The sequence below is a fragment of the Pinus tabuliformis genome, chromosome 2_2 (genome assembly GCF_031772625.1).
Source record: "Pinus tabuliformis cultivar Carrire ecotype Pingquan chromosome 2_2, CPIR1, whole genome shotgun sequence".
NCBI classification, from domain to species: domain Eukaryota; kingdom Viridiplantae; phylum Streptophyta; class Pinopsida; order Pinales; family Pinaceae; genus Pinus; species Pinus tabuliformis.
Genome location: NC_142300.1, coordinates 1,232,091,235 through 1,232,107,803, shown reverse-complemented (window position 1 = coordinate 1,232,107,803; position 16,569 = coordinate 1,232,091,235). Strand labels below are relative to the sequence as shown.

General features: G+C 39.1%; 1 protein-coding gene across 2 annotated transcripts in view; it reads right to left on the bottom strand.

Annotated features, from left to right (window-relative positions):
- The window catches only part of EMB2763 (ribonuclease II family protein), a 253,929-nt gene that overhangs the window by 151,603 nt on the left and 85,757 nt on the right, over positions 1 to 16,569 (bottom strand). For both annotated transcript variants that reach the window (XM_089406033.1, XM_089406032.1), the window contains exons 10-12: positions 6,561 to 6,801; positions 6,172 to 6,328; positions 5,976 to 6,044 (exon numbers count right to left, since the gene is read on the bottom strand). In XM_089406033.1, coding sequence (XP_089262159.1) covers positions 5,976 to 6,044; positions 6,172 to 6,328; positions 6,561 to 6,801 — 467 coding nt within the window. The remainder of the gene's footprint in view (positions 1 to 5,975; positions 6,045 to 6,171; positions 6,329 to 6,560; positions 6,802 to 16,569) is intronic.

Here is a 16,569-nt window from a genome sequence, read left to right as displayed (position 1 = left end):
TTCCCTCATCACACAATTGAGCAAGTCGTTCCTCTTAGAGACGTACGATTTTAGCAAAGGAGAAAAGAGGAAGAGAGCAATGGTCTTTTGTCTTTATAGTCCTTGTAGTCTCATAGTCTTTATTGTACTTGCAGCCTCATATATAATAAAAGGTTGATTTTGAGATTTGGATATATAATAAAGGTTGATTTTGGATATTCCAATATTGCTATTTTCATTATGTGATCATTCATGAGTAAATGTGATATAGATTTAATCATAATGTTTAAACTTTAAATGTAATAAATTATAATGTATCATGTATGCTTTATGATTGCACATAACATTTCTTAAATGTCCTATATATATATATATATATATATATATATATTGCGTTTCCCCGTTTCCAAAATTTGGGGGGTCACGTTTTGTACCCGTGCTTGTTTCGGAAAGTCATACCCATTTCCCCGTTTCGTGCAACTTAGGAACACAGACATCACATAGACAAGACTCAAACAAGTCACACAAAATAGAATCAAACACAACCAAGTGTCAAGTGGTGGAATACCAACATCCTAGACAAGTCTCATTACACCTATTGGCCAGATAGGTGGTTCTTCCCACATCTCAGATTGTGGGTTGGATGCATATTGAGGCCTACCCGTGGCACACACTACACAAGAGGTCCCTCATCCTCAGGAGCTTTCCGGAATCATTTCCTAATCCTGTGAGCTCTGACAAGGGGGAAAGGCAGCTTAGTGTTCTCAATCAATTGTGACCGCTTCTCGGAAGGCTCATGTCCATGAATCCAAGTTACTCTCTAAAAACCAAGAACTGCTCCTCTTTGCACCATATCTCGGATATAGTGATACTTGATTTCAATATGCTTAGACTTGTCATGAAACATAGGATTTTCTGCAAGACAAATCCTACTCTTATTCTCACAATATATCATTGTTGTGTCTGGAACTTGCTCAAATAGTTCCCCAAAAAGCTCCTCAGCCAAACTGCCTCACAGCGAGCCATGCTAGAAGCAATGTACTCAGCTTCAGTTGTACTTAGTGCAACAGACTTCTACTTGGTGCTCATCCAAGAGATCATGGCACATCCCAAGCTAAAGCAGCACCCACAAGAGTTTTTTCTATTGATAAAGTTACAAGCCCAATCAACATCTGTATATCCATGAAGTCTTACATTTTTAGCAGTGTATTTCAATCCTAGATTGATAGTTCCATGCAAGTATTTGAGTACATGTTTTGCAGCAATCCAGTGGGTATGAAACGGATCAATCATATATTGACTTAAAGTGTTTACAGCATATGTCAGGCCTAGTGTTTACCACAAACATCAAAGCACCAATGAGTTGTCTATACTCTATGGGATTTGCCAACTGCAACTTTGCCACATAATTTTTTAAAGTTCATTTCCGTAAGAGTATGCATGGACTTACATTCTACCATAGCAAATCTTTCAAGAAGCTTAACAACATATTTTCCTTGAGAAAGATAAATTTCACCAGGTCTTTGCCAGACCTCTAGGCCCCATAAAGTAGTGCATCAAACCAAGGTCTTTCATTTCAAATTCAGAAGCTAACTCCCTCTTACACTAAAGGATAAGAGGTTTTCCTCCTATCAAGAATAAATCATCAACATACAATACCAAAATCAATGGTATATCTTGGGTTGTCTTGAAGAAGAGACTTGGGTCTGCACTGTTTTTTGTGAAACCAAGCTTTATCAGGTAGCTATCAATGCGAGCATACCAAGCTCTTGGAGCTTGCTTCAGCCCATATAAGGCTTTCTTCAGTCTGCATACATGAGTTTCCCTGTCATGCTCTTCAAAGCCTTGTGGTTGTTCCACAAATACCTCTTCCTTGAGGAAGCCATGCAAGAAAGCAGTTTTCACGTCCATTTGGTGAAGAGTCCATCCCTAGCTAGCAGCTAAGGCAACAACAAATCGAATAGTAGTATATCGAGCTACAAGTGCAAAAATCTCATCGTAATCTATTCCCTCTTTCTGAGAGAAACCTCTAGCTACAAATCTAGCCTTATATTTTTCAATACTACCATCTGCACCATGTTTAATCTTAAACAACCATTTGGAAGTGACAACAAATTTACCTTGAGGTCTAGGAACCACTTCCCAGACATCATTCTGGATGATGGACTCGTATTCTTCAGTCATGGCATCTTTCCAAACTTGTTCTTTTGCAGCTTCTTCAAAGGTGCATGGTTCTGCCTAAATGATGTTGCTCATGGCAACAACATACCCTTGAAACCAACTTGGCTTCTTACTTTCTCTGAACGTTCCTCTTGGGGCAGCATGTTGTTCAGCATCTTGCAAGGTATCTCGCAGCCATAGTGGTCTCTTTCTGGTATGGAGATCATGTGGTGGAGGATCCATGGAACCCATTGGATTATCAGCAAGCTCATTCTCAAGTTCCAGTTCAAACTCAAATACAGCGTATTTTTCATTAACAGATTACCTTTCAACAATGGCAAGAGGAGGAGAGTTTCTTGCTTTTCTAAGAGTTGCATCTTCATCAAATGTTACATCTCTGCTAAACTCTATAGTTCTTTGACCATGTACATAAATTGTTAAAATTGGCAACTAGGGCCAAACTCCATGTGGGTCATCTTATTAATGGCAGTTGATATTTTTCTTGGATCCCTCTCATCGAGCGGTGTAGGATTGATCTAAAGGTCAGCCAGCAACCAAATAAACCCTCATGTGCTCCACGTTTTTTGTATAAATAAAGGTGCCTTGAATCATTTGAGAACACAACTCTCATGATCTCCCTCTCTCCACTTGTTTTTGGTTTGTCTTCTCTCAAGGAAGACGCGTGGAGAGGGTCATCTAAAAGAGCCCTAGACGCAGTCATCTAGGAGAGCCCTAGCCGCAGTCTTGGAGGAGATCTAGCCGCAAATCTAAGAAGCCCTAGCTGCAGTCAATAGGAGTTCTAATGCACAGCAAAGGGATCCCTAATCCGCAACAAAGGGAAGGCTCTAATCCACAGCAAAGGGAGCCCTAATCCGCAGCAAAGGGAAGGCTCTAATCCGTAGCGAAGGAGCTCTGACCGCAGCAAAGGGAAGGCCCTTATCCACAGCTAATGGGAGCCCTAAACCACTATCAAGAGGAAGCCCTAAACTGTTGTCAAGAGGAGCCCTGAGAAGGACTTCATCCGCATCAGAAGGGAACTTATCATAGCATGAAGCAACGTGGGCATGGACAGCAACAAGATAGGGAAGCCGCAGTCACAAGGAGGAGAGATTCAAGGTTGTATATGTATGCGTTTGAGTGCAGGTAAGTGTTGTCAGCTTGCCCGAGTTCATGAGGAAAGAAACGTTGTTGTTTGGGTATCATTTGGGAAGGCAGAGTGTTACAGCTAGCTGTTGTGCTAGGCTGCAAACCAGAGCACACAACTGAGGTTGTGTCAAGGACTGTCAAGGGTGGACAGCACCTTCAAAGGGCAGCGTGGCATGAGGGAAAGCTCTTCAAGATAAACTGCAATCCTAAAAGGACTTATCTCATGACTGTGTGGTAGCCCTAACCTGAACACAGTCATAACAGCAATGGGCAGCAATACATATGATCAGTATTGCTAGACATAGGTGCTGCAATGGGACAGCATGGCAATGATGAGGTATTATACCATTCATGGTAAAACATGATGCAACATGGACAGCCGCAAGTAGAGTGTTGTATGGGACAGCATTATAGTACTTGATGCAGCTAGGACACAAAGCAGCAATGGTGCAGCAAGCACATAGGCATAGCATGGTGCATCCATGGCACTAGGTAAACATTGGGACAGCAGCAGCATGAGGTCCAGTATTGTGATGATGGGTGCAGTATGGTGCAGCACGGTGAAGTGCAGCATATGGACAAGATGCATCACATGATAGGTGAATGAGTCACCTTGGAGAATCAGTTGAAGCAGGATGTCTTCAACTGATCTCATGTAGAGATAATATATTAGTCTAAGTATTGACTTCTGTTGTAAATGTACTATCTCTCTCTCTCTTCTCTGCTGAACTATTGAAGAACATATAAGAAGAATTGATCAAGGGTTTCCCCGCATTGGGGTTTGTCCCTGGCTAGCGCCACATCTTGTGTCCTCTTGTCTTGGCATGTCTTCTGCGATTTATGTTTATGTTCTATCTGTAGTTTACTTTAATGCTGATGTGATTGCTAGTCTAGAAAAGACATTGAGCTAACTATGAAAATTAAAATAAATTGCTCTAAGCATAGAACATACCTAAACTTAACATAAACTCTATAAGCTTTTGAATCATCACAATAACCAACAAACATACCTTTCTTACCTGAAGCTTCCAGTTAGTTCATTTTCTCTTTTGGCACATGGAAGTATACAGGACAGCCAAAGATTCTCAAATGACTCACATCAGGCCTTTCACTAGTGAATGCTTCTTCAAAAGTCTTATTGTTTAAGGTCTGATGAGGAGTTATGTTTTGCACATAAACAATAGTATTTGCAGCTTCTCCCCATAGAAACTTTGGTAGCTTTTGATCATGCGGCATGGCTCTGACTGCTTCCATAATGGTTCTATTCTTCCTCTCAGGAACACCATTGTGTTGTGGATTGTACGGCGCAGTGGTTTCTTTCTTTATTCCGACATCTTTGCAAAGATCATTAAAATCATTTAAGTGAACTCTCGCCCATTATCAGACCTGGAAGCTTTGATCAACTTTCCAATGCAATTTTCAATCAAAGTCTTGAAATCTTTGAACATGTCAAATGCTTCCCCTTTCTTTTTCAAAAATAATATCCATGTCTTGCGAGAAAAATCATCAACAAAAATCATGAAATACAAGTAGCCACCAAGAGAATTAATAGGCATAGGTCCACATAAATCACAATGTATGAGCTGAAGTACATAACTAGTTTTTGTTCTGCTTGAAAGAATGGTCCCTTTATATGCTTTCCACTTGCACATCTTGGGCAAACTCCTTCATGATCTGTTTTTTATCTCAAGCATTTCAGAAACCATCTTCCTTACATCAGGTAAGGCTTTGTAGGGTAGGTGAGCAAATCTTATGTGCCATAGCTCACAATGAAAATCGGTATCATGGACCAGTGCATGAATGGGTTTACCATTGACTTTGTAAAGCCCTTCACATCTTGATCCAAGAATGAAGGCTTCTCTCATACTTGATTTCATAGGCCAAGTTAGAATTTTTCCATTAATAAAAGCAACTTTCATTCCTTTATCTTCTAGAGCATATATGGATACAAGATACTTTTTCACACCAGGTACATAAAAAACTGCTTGCAGAAAAATAGATTTGTCATCATCTAACTGAAATGAAACTGAACCATAATCTTTAACTTGGTGAGTAGAATAATCTCTGAGGATAACATTTAAATTAGTCTCCCTCTGAACTAGATTAAAGGGTGCTTCTTTGTAAAATAATTTAAAAATCAACAAAGCAGGAAAAGAGATCAACTATCAAGTTTGTATTCACTTAAATAAAAATCTCTTCCTACATTTATACAACTGAAGAGGCAAAGACATTATGTAATTTATTTCCGTTAATTTATTATTAATACTAAAATAATTAATGTCCTTGATTTACGTAAAGTAATCCTAATTACTAAAAAATGGCCATAAATATTAATTAAACTAACATAAAGCGAAGCCACTGTCAGTTTTCACTCTAGTGAAGAACTCCAACCAGGAAAAACTTGGATAAATTCTATTATCTCACAAACGAGTAGTAAACTTTTAGAAAGAGTAGCCAACTTTAAGAAAATTGAGTTTAAATTGTTTCCTCACAAGAAGCAAATATTATTGCCTCTGGTACTTCTAGCTATAAGTTGAAATCTTCAGCTGAAACTGAAAACTGAGAATGCACTTTCGATTGCTACTAACAGCCTAGACCATCAACATTCACCAGAAACTTTAATATATTGCAAAAAATTATAGTGAGCCTACCTAAAAACATACAACATTGAATTTGTTAACTTAGGATACGGACTCCAACTTCGAAATTTCCATTTGGGAGTGCTCGGCAGCATAGTGCATCATCAATATCCTTGCAACCTGCAATCATAATAACCATATTGACAATAACATAGACTATTATTATGCTAGTTGAAATAGTTGTGAAAAAAAGGGCAAAAAGAGATTGATATCTTTCTAATTTTGGATGCCACTGGGCAAGACTAACCAGGTGGATCCACACTGAATACTCTCAAGTGGCATAGATCCTCTCGGTGAGGATCACTCAAATCTTCTGGTTGTAATGTCCAGGGCAAGGGTGGCAAGCAAGCTAGAACCTGTTCAGAAAATGCTCTTGTGTTGATGTCGTTTTCAATTAGCAAAACCTGTAAGAAACAGCAACATTCAGAAAACATTTTTGGATCCAACATACAGAATGCCTGTAATCTTAGCTTTTCTGAAACTTAGAAACAGATCTGTAAAATTTGATAACTTAGCAATGTCCTTTTATTCTGGAAGAATGTGTGCCAGGAATAAAAAAATTTCAACTAGTTTTGATGCTTTGCAAGGACCTAGGACTTTCAAAATGTCAATTAAAAATAAAAACCGAAAACTTGCCTCGGTTTCTGTAGCACGATCACCTATTTCTCCTATCGTCCGCACATAGTGACCAGATGGATACCGTGATAACCGATCCCATGAATCAACAGCTACAATGATACGCTTGTCAATGAGATTTCCAAGTTGTCGGGTTTGAATTCGGATCTTAGGTAATCTGCGATCAGTAGATACAAATAAAGCGCTGACAATTCCACCACCACCTGCAGGCATAGGCATTGGCTCCAGAGACCCACAGTACCTGCGCATAGGGCAAACAGATAGCCATTTCAATTATCTATGAGAAAATATTGTAAAGCTTGTAATAATCAGGCACCAAATAAAGTTGATTCTGCTTTAGCTTTAAGCCACAAGATATGCTCAAGCAAGCACCAGAACAAAAAGAAACCGAATGAATAACATCTAAGGTATATGGAAATTAGCTAGAACTTAGACAGCAGCTTCGATCGCTATTTATAGATATTTTAATCAGCATTTTTTATTTCAACAATCCACAAGAAGTCCAGAAAAATCATCTAGCTATAACTCTCATCTGTAGGTATTTTATGTAAACATCAAAATTCCAAAAAGTGGTGTTAAATTTTAAAATCATAAATAAATAAACAGATGTACAAGCACGTTGAATTCTGAAAAGGATAGAAAATTCTATCAATAATCATAATGCCAAGTAAAAGACCCAATATAGGAAACGATAATTCAAAAGCCAATGGGGCATACAACAAATTGTTTTCCAGCTTGAAAAGATTGAGAAATTGAAAAAATGGTGCAGTTCAGTTGCCGAATTAAAAACATTTAAACTAGAGAAACTTATTAAATGGTTGTGAATTCATGAATTAATTCCCATAACTGAATAATTTAAACAATATTATGTTATTAAACGGTTGCAAGAGGATAGAATTCATAAGCTGGGAACAACTTCGTGATTTTTATAAGTTGTCATGTTATCTCTAACAAATAAAATTGTATTTTCCAATAAAATTAAGTTGCTTGAAATCGGTAAAAGTGTTTTTCAAAACAAGGATGGATTAGGAAGCTCACATTCTTAAAAGTTAAAACAGTGGTAAATGGGTAACATCTATAGCATACACTACAACAACTCAAAATAATATAATTTATCAATTTTCTTGATTACAGATTCCAAGACAAACAAACTACAAAGGATAGATGTAGTGTACGTAAATAGCAGATACTGAGAATTTAAGAGCAATATATGACAAAAATGCAAACCGCGGGAAATATAAGAGAGACCAACCAGAATACAGCACCTGCCGAAATAGAACTGTTTATTGATACCCCAAAAGGTGAGCAATATTCACTAGCCTCTTCAATGGGGAAAAATCTAAATGAGCAGAGCTCCCATACAATAATATTTGTTAACATCCATTACATGGTTTCCTACCTCTACAATCATCCTTGCCATCCATTTCATAGCCTCCTACCTCTATACAATTTCTCACTAACCAAATCTTAACCACTAGTGGTCCCAATATTAATGAGTATCAACAACCTAGCAGGCCTTGTTCCATAAAGATGACCTCTTCACATTAATTAACCACACAATGACTAACTAGTGGGCCTTGTTACCACAAAATCTAGCAGGCCTTCGAAAGGAAAAACCTACAAGACAAAGGGCTAGACTAAGTGCTAACAATGGGACAATGGCCCACTGTCACCGCAGTCAAGGTCCCCTACTCTTTACAGAGTTTCACCAATGGGAGGAGTTGCAGTAAGATGATAACTACCTTTAATAGATATTCTAGGGTTTAAGGTGCAAGGTGATGAATTAGGACCTCTCAAGGAATGCTCAAGGTTTTGGTATAAGACCTCAAGAGGCACTTCGCACCCTATGAGAGCCCTAGAAATAGATTGTGCAAGACTTGGAGTTTTGTGAATTATCGTGGATGAAGACACTCCCAAGATCAAGGCAATAGAGAGAAAGGGCTTCTTATCATATACTTCACCAAGTACTAAGCTCATACAACCCTCAAAGAAGTCACCAAGTTGAGGAAAAACTAGCTAGGGTTTCCCTCTTAGGGCAACGCGTAAGGCAAGAGATTTTATGGATGAAATCCAAGTGGATGCCCAACAAATTTTGAGGTCAAGTAGTCAAAACCCTAGGCTTGATGTTTAGGCTCTTCGACTCCCACAAAACCTCCTCCTAAGAAAGTCATTCTAAGCCCTAGATAGTCATCCTACCTTTAGACGACCGAAATTTAGAGAGGATAATTTATGGAGAAAAATTGAGTTTGACCACCAAGGACTTGGATTAGTGCCTTGTCCTTTGGCCATCTGGGGTCTTAAGAAGCTTAAGATTAACTAAATCGTTTTTAAGGAGGCCTAAAATTGATGCCCTAGGTACCAAAGTTTAAGCAATTACTCACTCCAAGAGATAATAGAGTTTTATGAAGAGTGAAAGGATTCCTCCACTAGGAATATTCATTATATACCATACAATAAATAACATATGCAATACTTAACTAGAAAGCCTTTCCAAGAAATAATTTTCAATAATTAGAGCAAAATTAGTACATTCTAGAAGCGACAAATCCATACATTAAACAATTTCAAGAGAAAAAATCACCAACAAAGAGCACTTACAAGATGACATGCAATATATCCATCCATTATTCAAGAAATAGCTCCAATGACAAAATCGAACTAGCTCCAAATATCAAAATACATCCAAAATACTCCAATTGCCAAAGAAACAAGTGCGATTTCTTCTAAAGAGATCAAATTCCAAAAGTGATGATGATGAGAGATTCAAATGAGCTCTCATCTTATTATACATGTCCAATCAAGTCTAATATTAGCCTAAAGCCCCTCTTAGCTGTCAAATGGATGGCAAAACTAATTGTGGTTACAAGCCAACCACATAGCCAATGTAAAATCATAAAGATAAACCCACAAGAGGGTCAAAATGCTAATGTCATCACTACGTGAGCCTCTTAGAGACATGAGTTGAGCTCTCTTTGTGCCAAGGTGAGTCAAGAGGGCTCCATAAATCATCTACTAGGGGTTGGCCCCTAGATAACCATGCAAATCATCAAGTGGAACCCAATCTTATGTTTTGGGCATAAAATGGGTCTCATGGGTCTCCTTGTGATAGAACAACTCATATTTGCTCCAACATGGAGGGCTCAGAGGATGGTGCTAGCCCTCACATGTCTCCATAGTGAGACAAACCTAATCTAGGCCTCAAGATTAGTTTCCAAAATCCATTATATTGTTAAGTTGGCTAGGGGCACACTATTCCAAGTGCTTCATCTCATAAATGATGTGGGGCAAAGTGCAGATTGTTGGAGGTGCTGAAGGTGCCCACGGAGCGAAATGATGCTCTGCAAGTGATAGGAGTCCCATGGCTCTCAACGCTTCACTTGTAGGGTGTCATATGCTCCTTTAGTGGACTTAGGCCCCAATTAAGTTGCCCATCCCATGATGAAACCACCTGCAAATCACACATAATGTCCAGTGTTGCATCTTCACCATCAGGTATAATTAATCATTAGTGCATCTAAGTGAACCAAGCTTGTTAGTCAAGGGCACATTGAGACTTCATATGGGGCTTCTCTTCCAAATTTGGGGCTTTGATCTCGAAGTAGTGTTACCTCCCTAGGTAGGAGTGGTTAATAAATGACCCTATTAAGTGTTCTCAACCCTTAAGGGGAAAGATCGGTCCTTGGTACATCCTTCAATCAATAGGTAGCATGTGAATTATGATGAAAGGGATGGAAAACAAGGGTCTCAAGGCAAGATGCCATGGGTACAAGGATAGATATGATGAGGGATGTCCACATATTGGGTATATAGATGTAGAAGGGATCAATCGTGGATGCATGAGTTACCCCAGCCTTTGTTTTGCCACCCCTCTTTATTTACCTTTTCTTGATTTTTCTTTGTATTACTACTTGAGGCTCCAGAAAATGAGAGCATGTTGTGAATGATGTATAGCAATTATTACCCCCTTAATGTGGGGCAGTTCATCACCCACCAAGGGTTGGGACGTGCATGGGTTCCTTTATGGTGTGATGGCCACTCACGGACCCTAGGAACCAGGGTGATGACCATGACAAGGGGTAGAGCTCATGTTTGGCTTTTGCCCATGTGCTATATTGAATATCCCGACCATCTTTTGCATTTTATGATATTCTTTTCTTTTGTTTCTTACTTGTGGCCATGATATGCTTTTAACTTTTTTTTAGCTACATCCACCTTCAAGGCAACATTTCTAGGCCCAACCTAGATATGTGGACAAGGGGAGGGAGTGGGTCCAAAGAAGGGAAATGATGCAATAGGGCATGTAATGTGTGAAAGGGAGTGAAAAATGTGAAATGGGAATGTGTGACCATGCTACCGAAATCGGGGTTTCCAAGTAGTGCCCTTCCTAAAGCCATAGACCCATAGGGGGGATCCTAAAGAACTAAGAATGAAGATTAACCCCCCGTTTAAGGTGAGGGAACAAAACCACGATCAAAGCCCTTCCTTCTTCCAAGACACCCAATAATCCATGCCTAAAATGCCCAATGAAAAACAAGCATAAGCACCTAATTGCACCATGAAAAACATACATTTTGGATCATATTGCTCACCTCTAACATATCCTCTCAACACTTGGGCGAGAAAACATACAACTGACGCACGGAGCAGAAATAAAATGGCACATCACATTGGATACTAGGTGGCTCTCAGGGCTATTGGTTCCCCGATGGAAGAAGATGAACAAGAGAAAAAGCTCTCCTAGGGGTACCCACTTTTGGTGGGAAACAACACTTATTCAAAGAGAATGGAAAGGCCATGTATATTAATTATCCCACAGCTATACACCCCTAAGTAGGGAGGTTAGGGTAGGACCCTAGCATGCCCTCCCCTTTTAAAAGTAGCTTTCTCCTAAACATTGGATGCATGAAAACTACTGTAAAATTATTGTTGGTTCCCAAACGACATCTCCGAACTAGGTATCCTTCTAATCTATCAAGATTTCCTAGATAATGCGCTAGCACAATCAATGCTCTCTTTTGTCAAGTACTATCTATGATTGTAATGAAATGGAACCCTCTTCATCAAGATGGTAAAATCCTGGCAATTCAGCCCTACAACCTTTTACAAACATAAGACATTAAATATAAGGTGGATCTTGCAATACGTCAAGATAGCCAATATGTAGGCAACATGTCCAAAGCATTAGAAGATCTAATAGGGGCCATAGAATTTGGGCGCTAGCTTCTAAGGACTTTTTCCCTTGAGAAATGCTTGCTTATAGAGTTGGAGACAAAGAAACACACGATCACCTTCTTCAAAGCAATGCTCTAAGCAACAAGATCTACCTATTGCTTCATTCTATTTTAAGACAAAAATAAATTGTCCTCAAGTGTATGAGGAATTTCATCTTTGGCATTAAGGGTGACATCCCCATACCATCAATGTGCCTAGTAAGTATGAGGCTACAGATGGGGGTTTTTATCCATAGAAAATATCATAGGGTGACATTTTGGTAGCACCATGATAGATGGTGTTGTACCATCGTGTAGCCATTAAACTCATTAGCCTTGTCAATTTGAGGCAAAACATCTCAAAATTAGTCTTCGATTAATTCTTGATCACCTATATCTAACCATCTATTTGAGGTGATTAGTTGTGCTCATTTTCAACTGGGTGCCTTAAAGCTTAAACAACTCCCACACGAATTTGATGGTGAAGGTAGGATTATGATCCGTCATAATGAAATTAAGCATGCCATGTAATTAAAAATATGATCCATTAAGATTGTGGATGGCTTAAACAAGTGTTGTATGGCACAACCACCATGATAGTAGGTTTGTTTCCCACTTTATGAAGTCCAAAAATAAAATCCATGGACATGTCAACACAGACTATGAGGGATCGATAAAGGCTACATCCCCCAATGTTCTTCACTATTTTAACCTCTTTCCTCTTACACATGTCACATTCAGCTAGGAATATATATATACTTCTTTTGTCTTGTTGCCCAAAAGAAGGAACGTTTAACCTATTCGTATGTTTTCTAAAACCAAAGTGACCCACAATAGGAGAGGAGTGCAATTCCACTAACACCCATGATTTGGAGGCAGAGATCTGTAACAAAAAGATGTGTCCTTTATACCTTAAGTTGCCATGCTACAAGTAAAGCATGAAGGGGTTTTGGATCCTCCTATAGTTATTAGATGAATTGAACAAACTTCACATTTTCCAATGCTTTGTGGAGTACCTTTGCCATCCAAATTCCAATAAAGCCCCAATAAGGATAACGCAAATAAGGACCCTTCTGCCTCATATCTCCAAGACAAGGCATCTCCCACCATGTTCTCCTTGCCCTTCTTGTGTATGATCTCATGATCATTGCCAAACAACGTTTGACCAACTTTTGCTACTCTAGTGAAGACAAATGTTGGTCCAAAAAGTTCTTCAAACTACAATGGTTTGCATTGATGTGAAAATGCCTCCCAATTAGATATGGGTGCCACGTATCCATTGGGAGAAACATGGCCATCATTTCTTTCTCATTTGTACAGTTGCCCAAGTTTTTATTACACAATTATTTACTAGTGAACACCAATCAAGACCCCTCTTGCATCAATATTAACCCAAGACCTTTCCTTGAGGCATCATATTTCAAGACAAATGTTTAGTGAAGTCTAGCATGGCCAAGACTATAATAGTACAAATAACTTTCTTTAAGCCTTGAAATCCTACTCAATTATATCATTCCATATAAAGAAAATTTCTTTGAGCAAGGATGTTAATGGTGCAGCAATTCTAGCATGCCTCAACACAACTTTTTTGTAGTAGCCAACAAGACAAAGGAAACCACACAAGCTTTTTAGTGTCTTTAGGCATGACGAATTTTTCACTGCCTCAGTTTTCTTGGGATCGACTCATACCCCTTCCCCACTGACAATATAACCCAAATATTCAACTTCAGGAGCACCAAAAGTGCATTTTGAACATTTGATGAACAAGTTGTTATCCTCGAGTAATTATAATGCTTGACTAATATGTGTCACCTTTGCCTCCCAAGTTTTGTTATAAATCAAATATCATCACAAACTACAAGCATAAAATTGTGCAAAAGGCAATTTTGAGAAAATTCGCATCTGCAAAAAATCAGCAAGGGTCTAGAAAAGATCTTTTCAACAACATCGGCGAAAAAATCAGCAAAAATCGACAACCTGCATATTAAAAAATACAAAATATATTCATTTTTTCAGAATTGGAAAAAATCGGCAATCAAGAAAAAAAAAATGCAAAAGGAAAAAATCGTGACTTTTCGGTAGCTCGAGAAAATTGTGATGTTTCCAATTTTTTGCGCATTTTCACCGATGTTTGCAACACTAGCAAAAAGGGCCAAAATAGGCTTCTTCATGAGTCTCTAAAAATTGAATGGGGCATTGCAAACACCAATGTTGAATTATGTAGTTGCATAAGGTCTTTTGGCTTGATGTCTTAGCCAAGAAGATCTTGTTTTCCTCCTTTGGAGCTTGCACGCAAATGCAAGGCATGCATGAGGGTTGCATGCAGGTGCATGCGACATGCAAGGCATGCATGACGGTTGCATGAGACATGCATCACATCAAGTTGCATGAGACATGCAAGGTATGCATGAGGGTTACATGTGATATGCAAGGCATGCATGAGGGTTGCATGCGACATGCAAGGCATGCATGAGGGTTGTATGGGGCATGCATCAGATGCAAGATATTTATAACTTCTTTCTTATGTCTAGGAAAAGAAGGCCTAAGAAAAGTAAGTTAATTTAAGTGTCTTATTTTAAGTGTTTTAATTTAGCCATCAATCTAGGTCTTAGTGAAGTTATAAATTGAGACTAAGGGAAGAGGCTAAGACATACAATCATTGTTGAGCGTTTGAGCGAGTGATTTGTTGAGTGAGAAGGCTTGAATTGCCCAAGAAGATTCAGGAAGACACTGTGAAGATGTCAAGAGGAAATCTAGAGGATGAATTTCTCAATAAAAGGCCGAGTTATAAGTCTTCTTACAGTATAGCTGTACAGTTGAGCTACACTCCTACAGGAGAACAGAAGGTAGACATCCTTACCAAGGCTCTTGGAAGAACAAAGTTCATTTATTTCAAGGAGAAGATGGGGATGATAAAGAATCCATTTAAGTAGCAGAAATGGATATGTGTCAGGTGTTGCAGTGCATCAGTTAGCAGTGTTATGGGCAACATGATGCAGCGTTTGAGAGAGAGTTGTAGTGCAGATGTAGTGTTGGGAGGAAGGACCAACAGCAGCACGGATGCAGAGGGAGCTGCAGTACAGATGTAGTAGTGGCAGTGGTGGAAGCCATGGGCAGTAGTACAGGAGGCAGCAATGTAGAGGATGTTGGGCAACAAGCCAAGCATCAACACAGTTACCGGTGTCGAATGATCAGGGTAATGTTTAGTGGTGGAGCATTACTAGAGCACATTCCTCGCTAAGAATGAATGTTGATTTGGGGTAGCATCGGATGTGCTCTAGCCATGGAAATTGGTGGAGAGGCTAATGCACATGAGATCTCCAAGACCTAGAAATCGTTTTGGAAAATTCCATCCGGATGAGGAGTTATTAAAATAATTAATAATTTTAATGAGTTCCTAAGTCTAAACTTAGGAACATAAAAATATTAATGGGTATTAATAGAGATAAGGATAAGAAGATTCTAAGAGACGAAGATCAAGTCTATTTTAATCTTAGTCGTTGATTAGGGACTTAATCTCGGTCGTTGATTCATCAACAGGAAAAGTATAAGAGGAGGCTCGAGGGTCAGTTGGAGATACACCAGGGGAGACCAGTCAGTTCGACTTCTGGAGCAGGGTTTACAGAGAAATTCGAACTAATGGTCTGGATTGCAGTGAGAGGCAACGAGTACATAACAGAGAGGCAGGGATAGTGCCTGAGGACTAGTGCAGAGATCAAAGAGGCAGACACAGAGCCAATCAAAAAGACGCAAAGGCAGCTAGATTGCGCAGTGACTAGAGGGCTTACGTGGGTGACGCAAAGAGGCCAAGTGTTGACGCAGTGAGGCAGAGTGCTGATCCAGAGGGTCTGGGAGTTGCGCAGAGGCTAGCTGGACTAACGTTGAGCCTAGCCAGAGGATTTTTGTGGTATTACTGTCATGTGGTTATCTCTATTGGGTAAGCCAGTTTGGCACCCTAATTGTACTCAAGAAAGTTGATTAATAAAATCCTCCTCTGCTACATCGGTTTTCCCGCAATGGGTTTTTCCAGGGACAATTGTCCAAAAATAACTGTATTGATGTGTTTGATTCTTGTGCATGTATTTGTTTCTGTATAACAGTGTGATATCTACAGTAGAATTTATTTTAATATTTACTGAAGGGATTTCGTAAATAACTTATTGGAAAATAAGTAGGTAAAATGAATCAGTTGTTGCAGTAATAGAATTTATGTTTAGAAATTTTCACAGTTTGACAGCAGAATTTGATAGGGCTGATTTGTCTTTGTATTGGGCTAATCTATTTGACTTTTGTCCTCTCCCTCTGCTGAACTATTGAATAATAATAAGAAGATTTGATCAAAGGGTTTCCCCACATTGGGGTTTTTTCCCTGGCATCCGCCAAATTTGGTGTCCTCTTGTCTTCGCTTGTCTTCTACATATGTTTTTATGTTCTATCTGCATTTACTATCAATGTGATTAATGGTTAATGTGATTGCTACTGGAAATTATTGGAAATTGTCATTGGGTTGCTATAGAACATTGAAGCAAATTGCGCTAAGCATAGAACATACCATTGTTATCTAAAATTAACATCAACTCATGCAGCTCTTCCCATCCAATCAACTTGATATGTCTAAGAATCCCTACCTCTCTCCCTATAAGTGGGCAACCCATGATGCACGCCCTGTCTATGTACTCCTGGAGAGGGATGTTGCCTGGAAATACTAGAGCTTTCCTAGCTGCTACTGCATCTAACTACACCTCGTCAATGGGTAGCCCGTAGCCCCAAAGATGGATGCACCATTGTCTCCAAAAGAG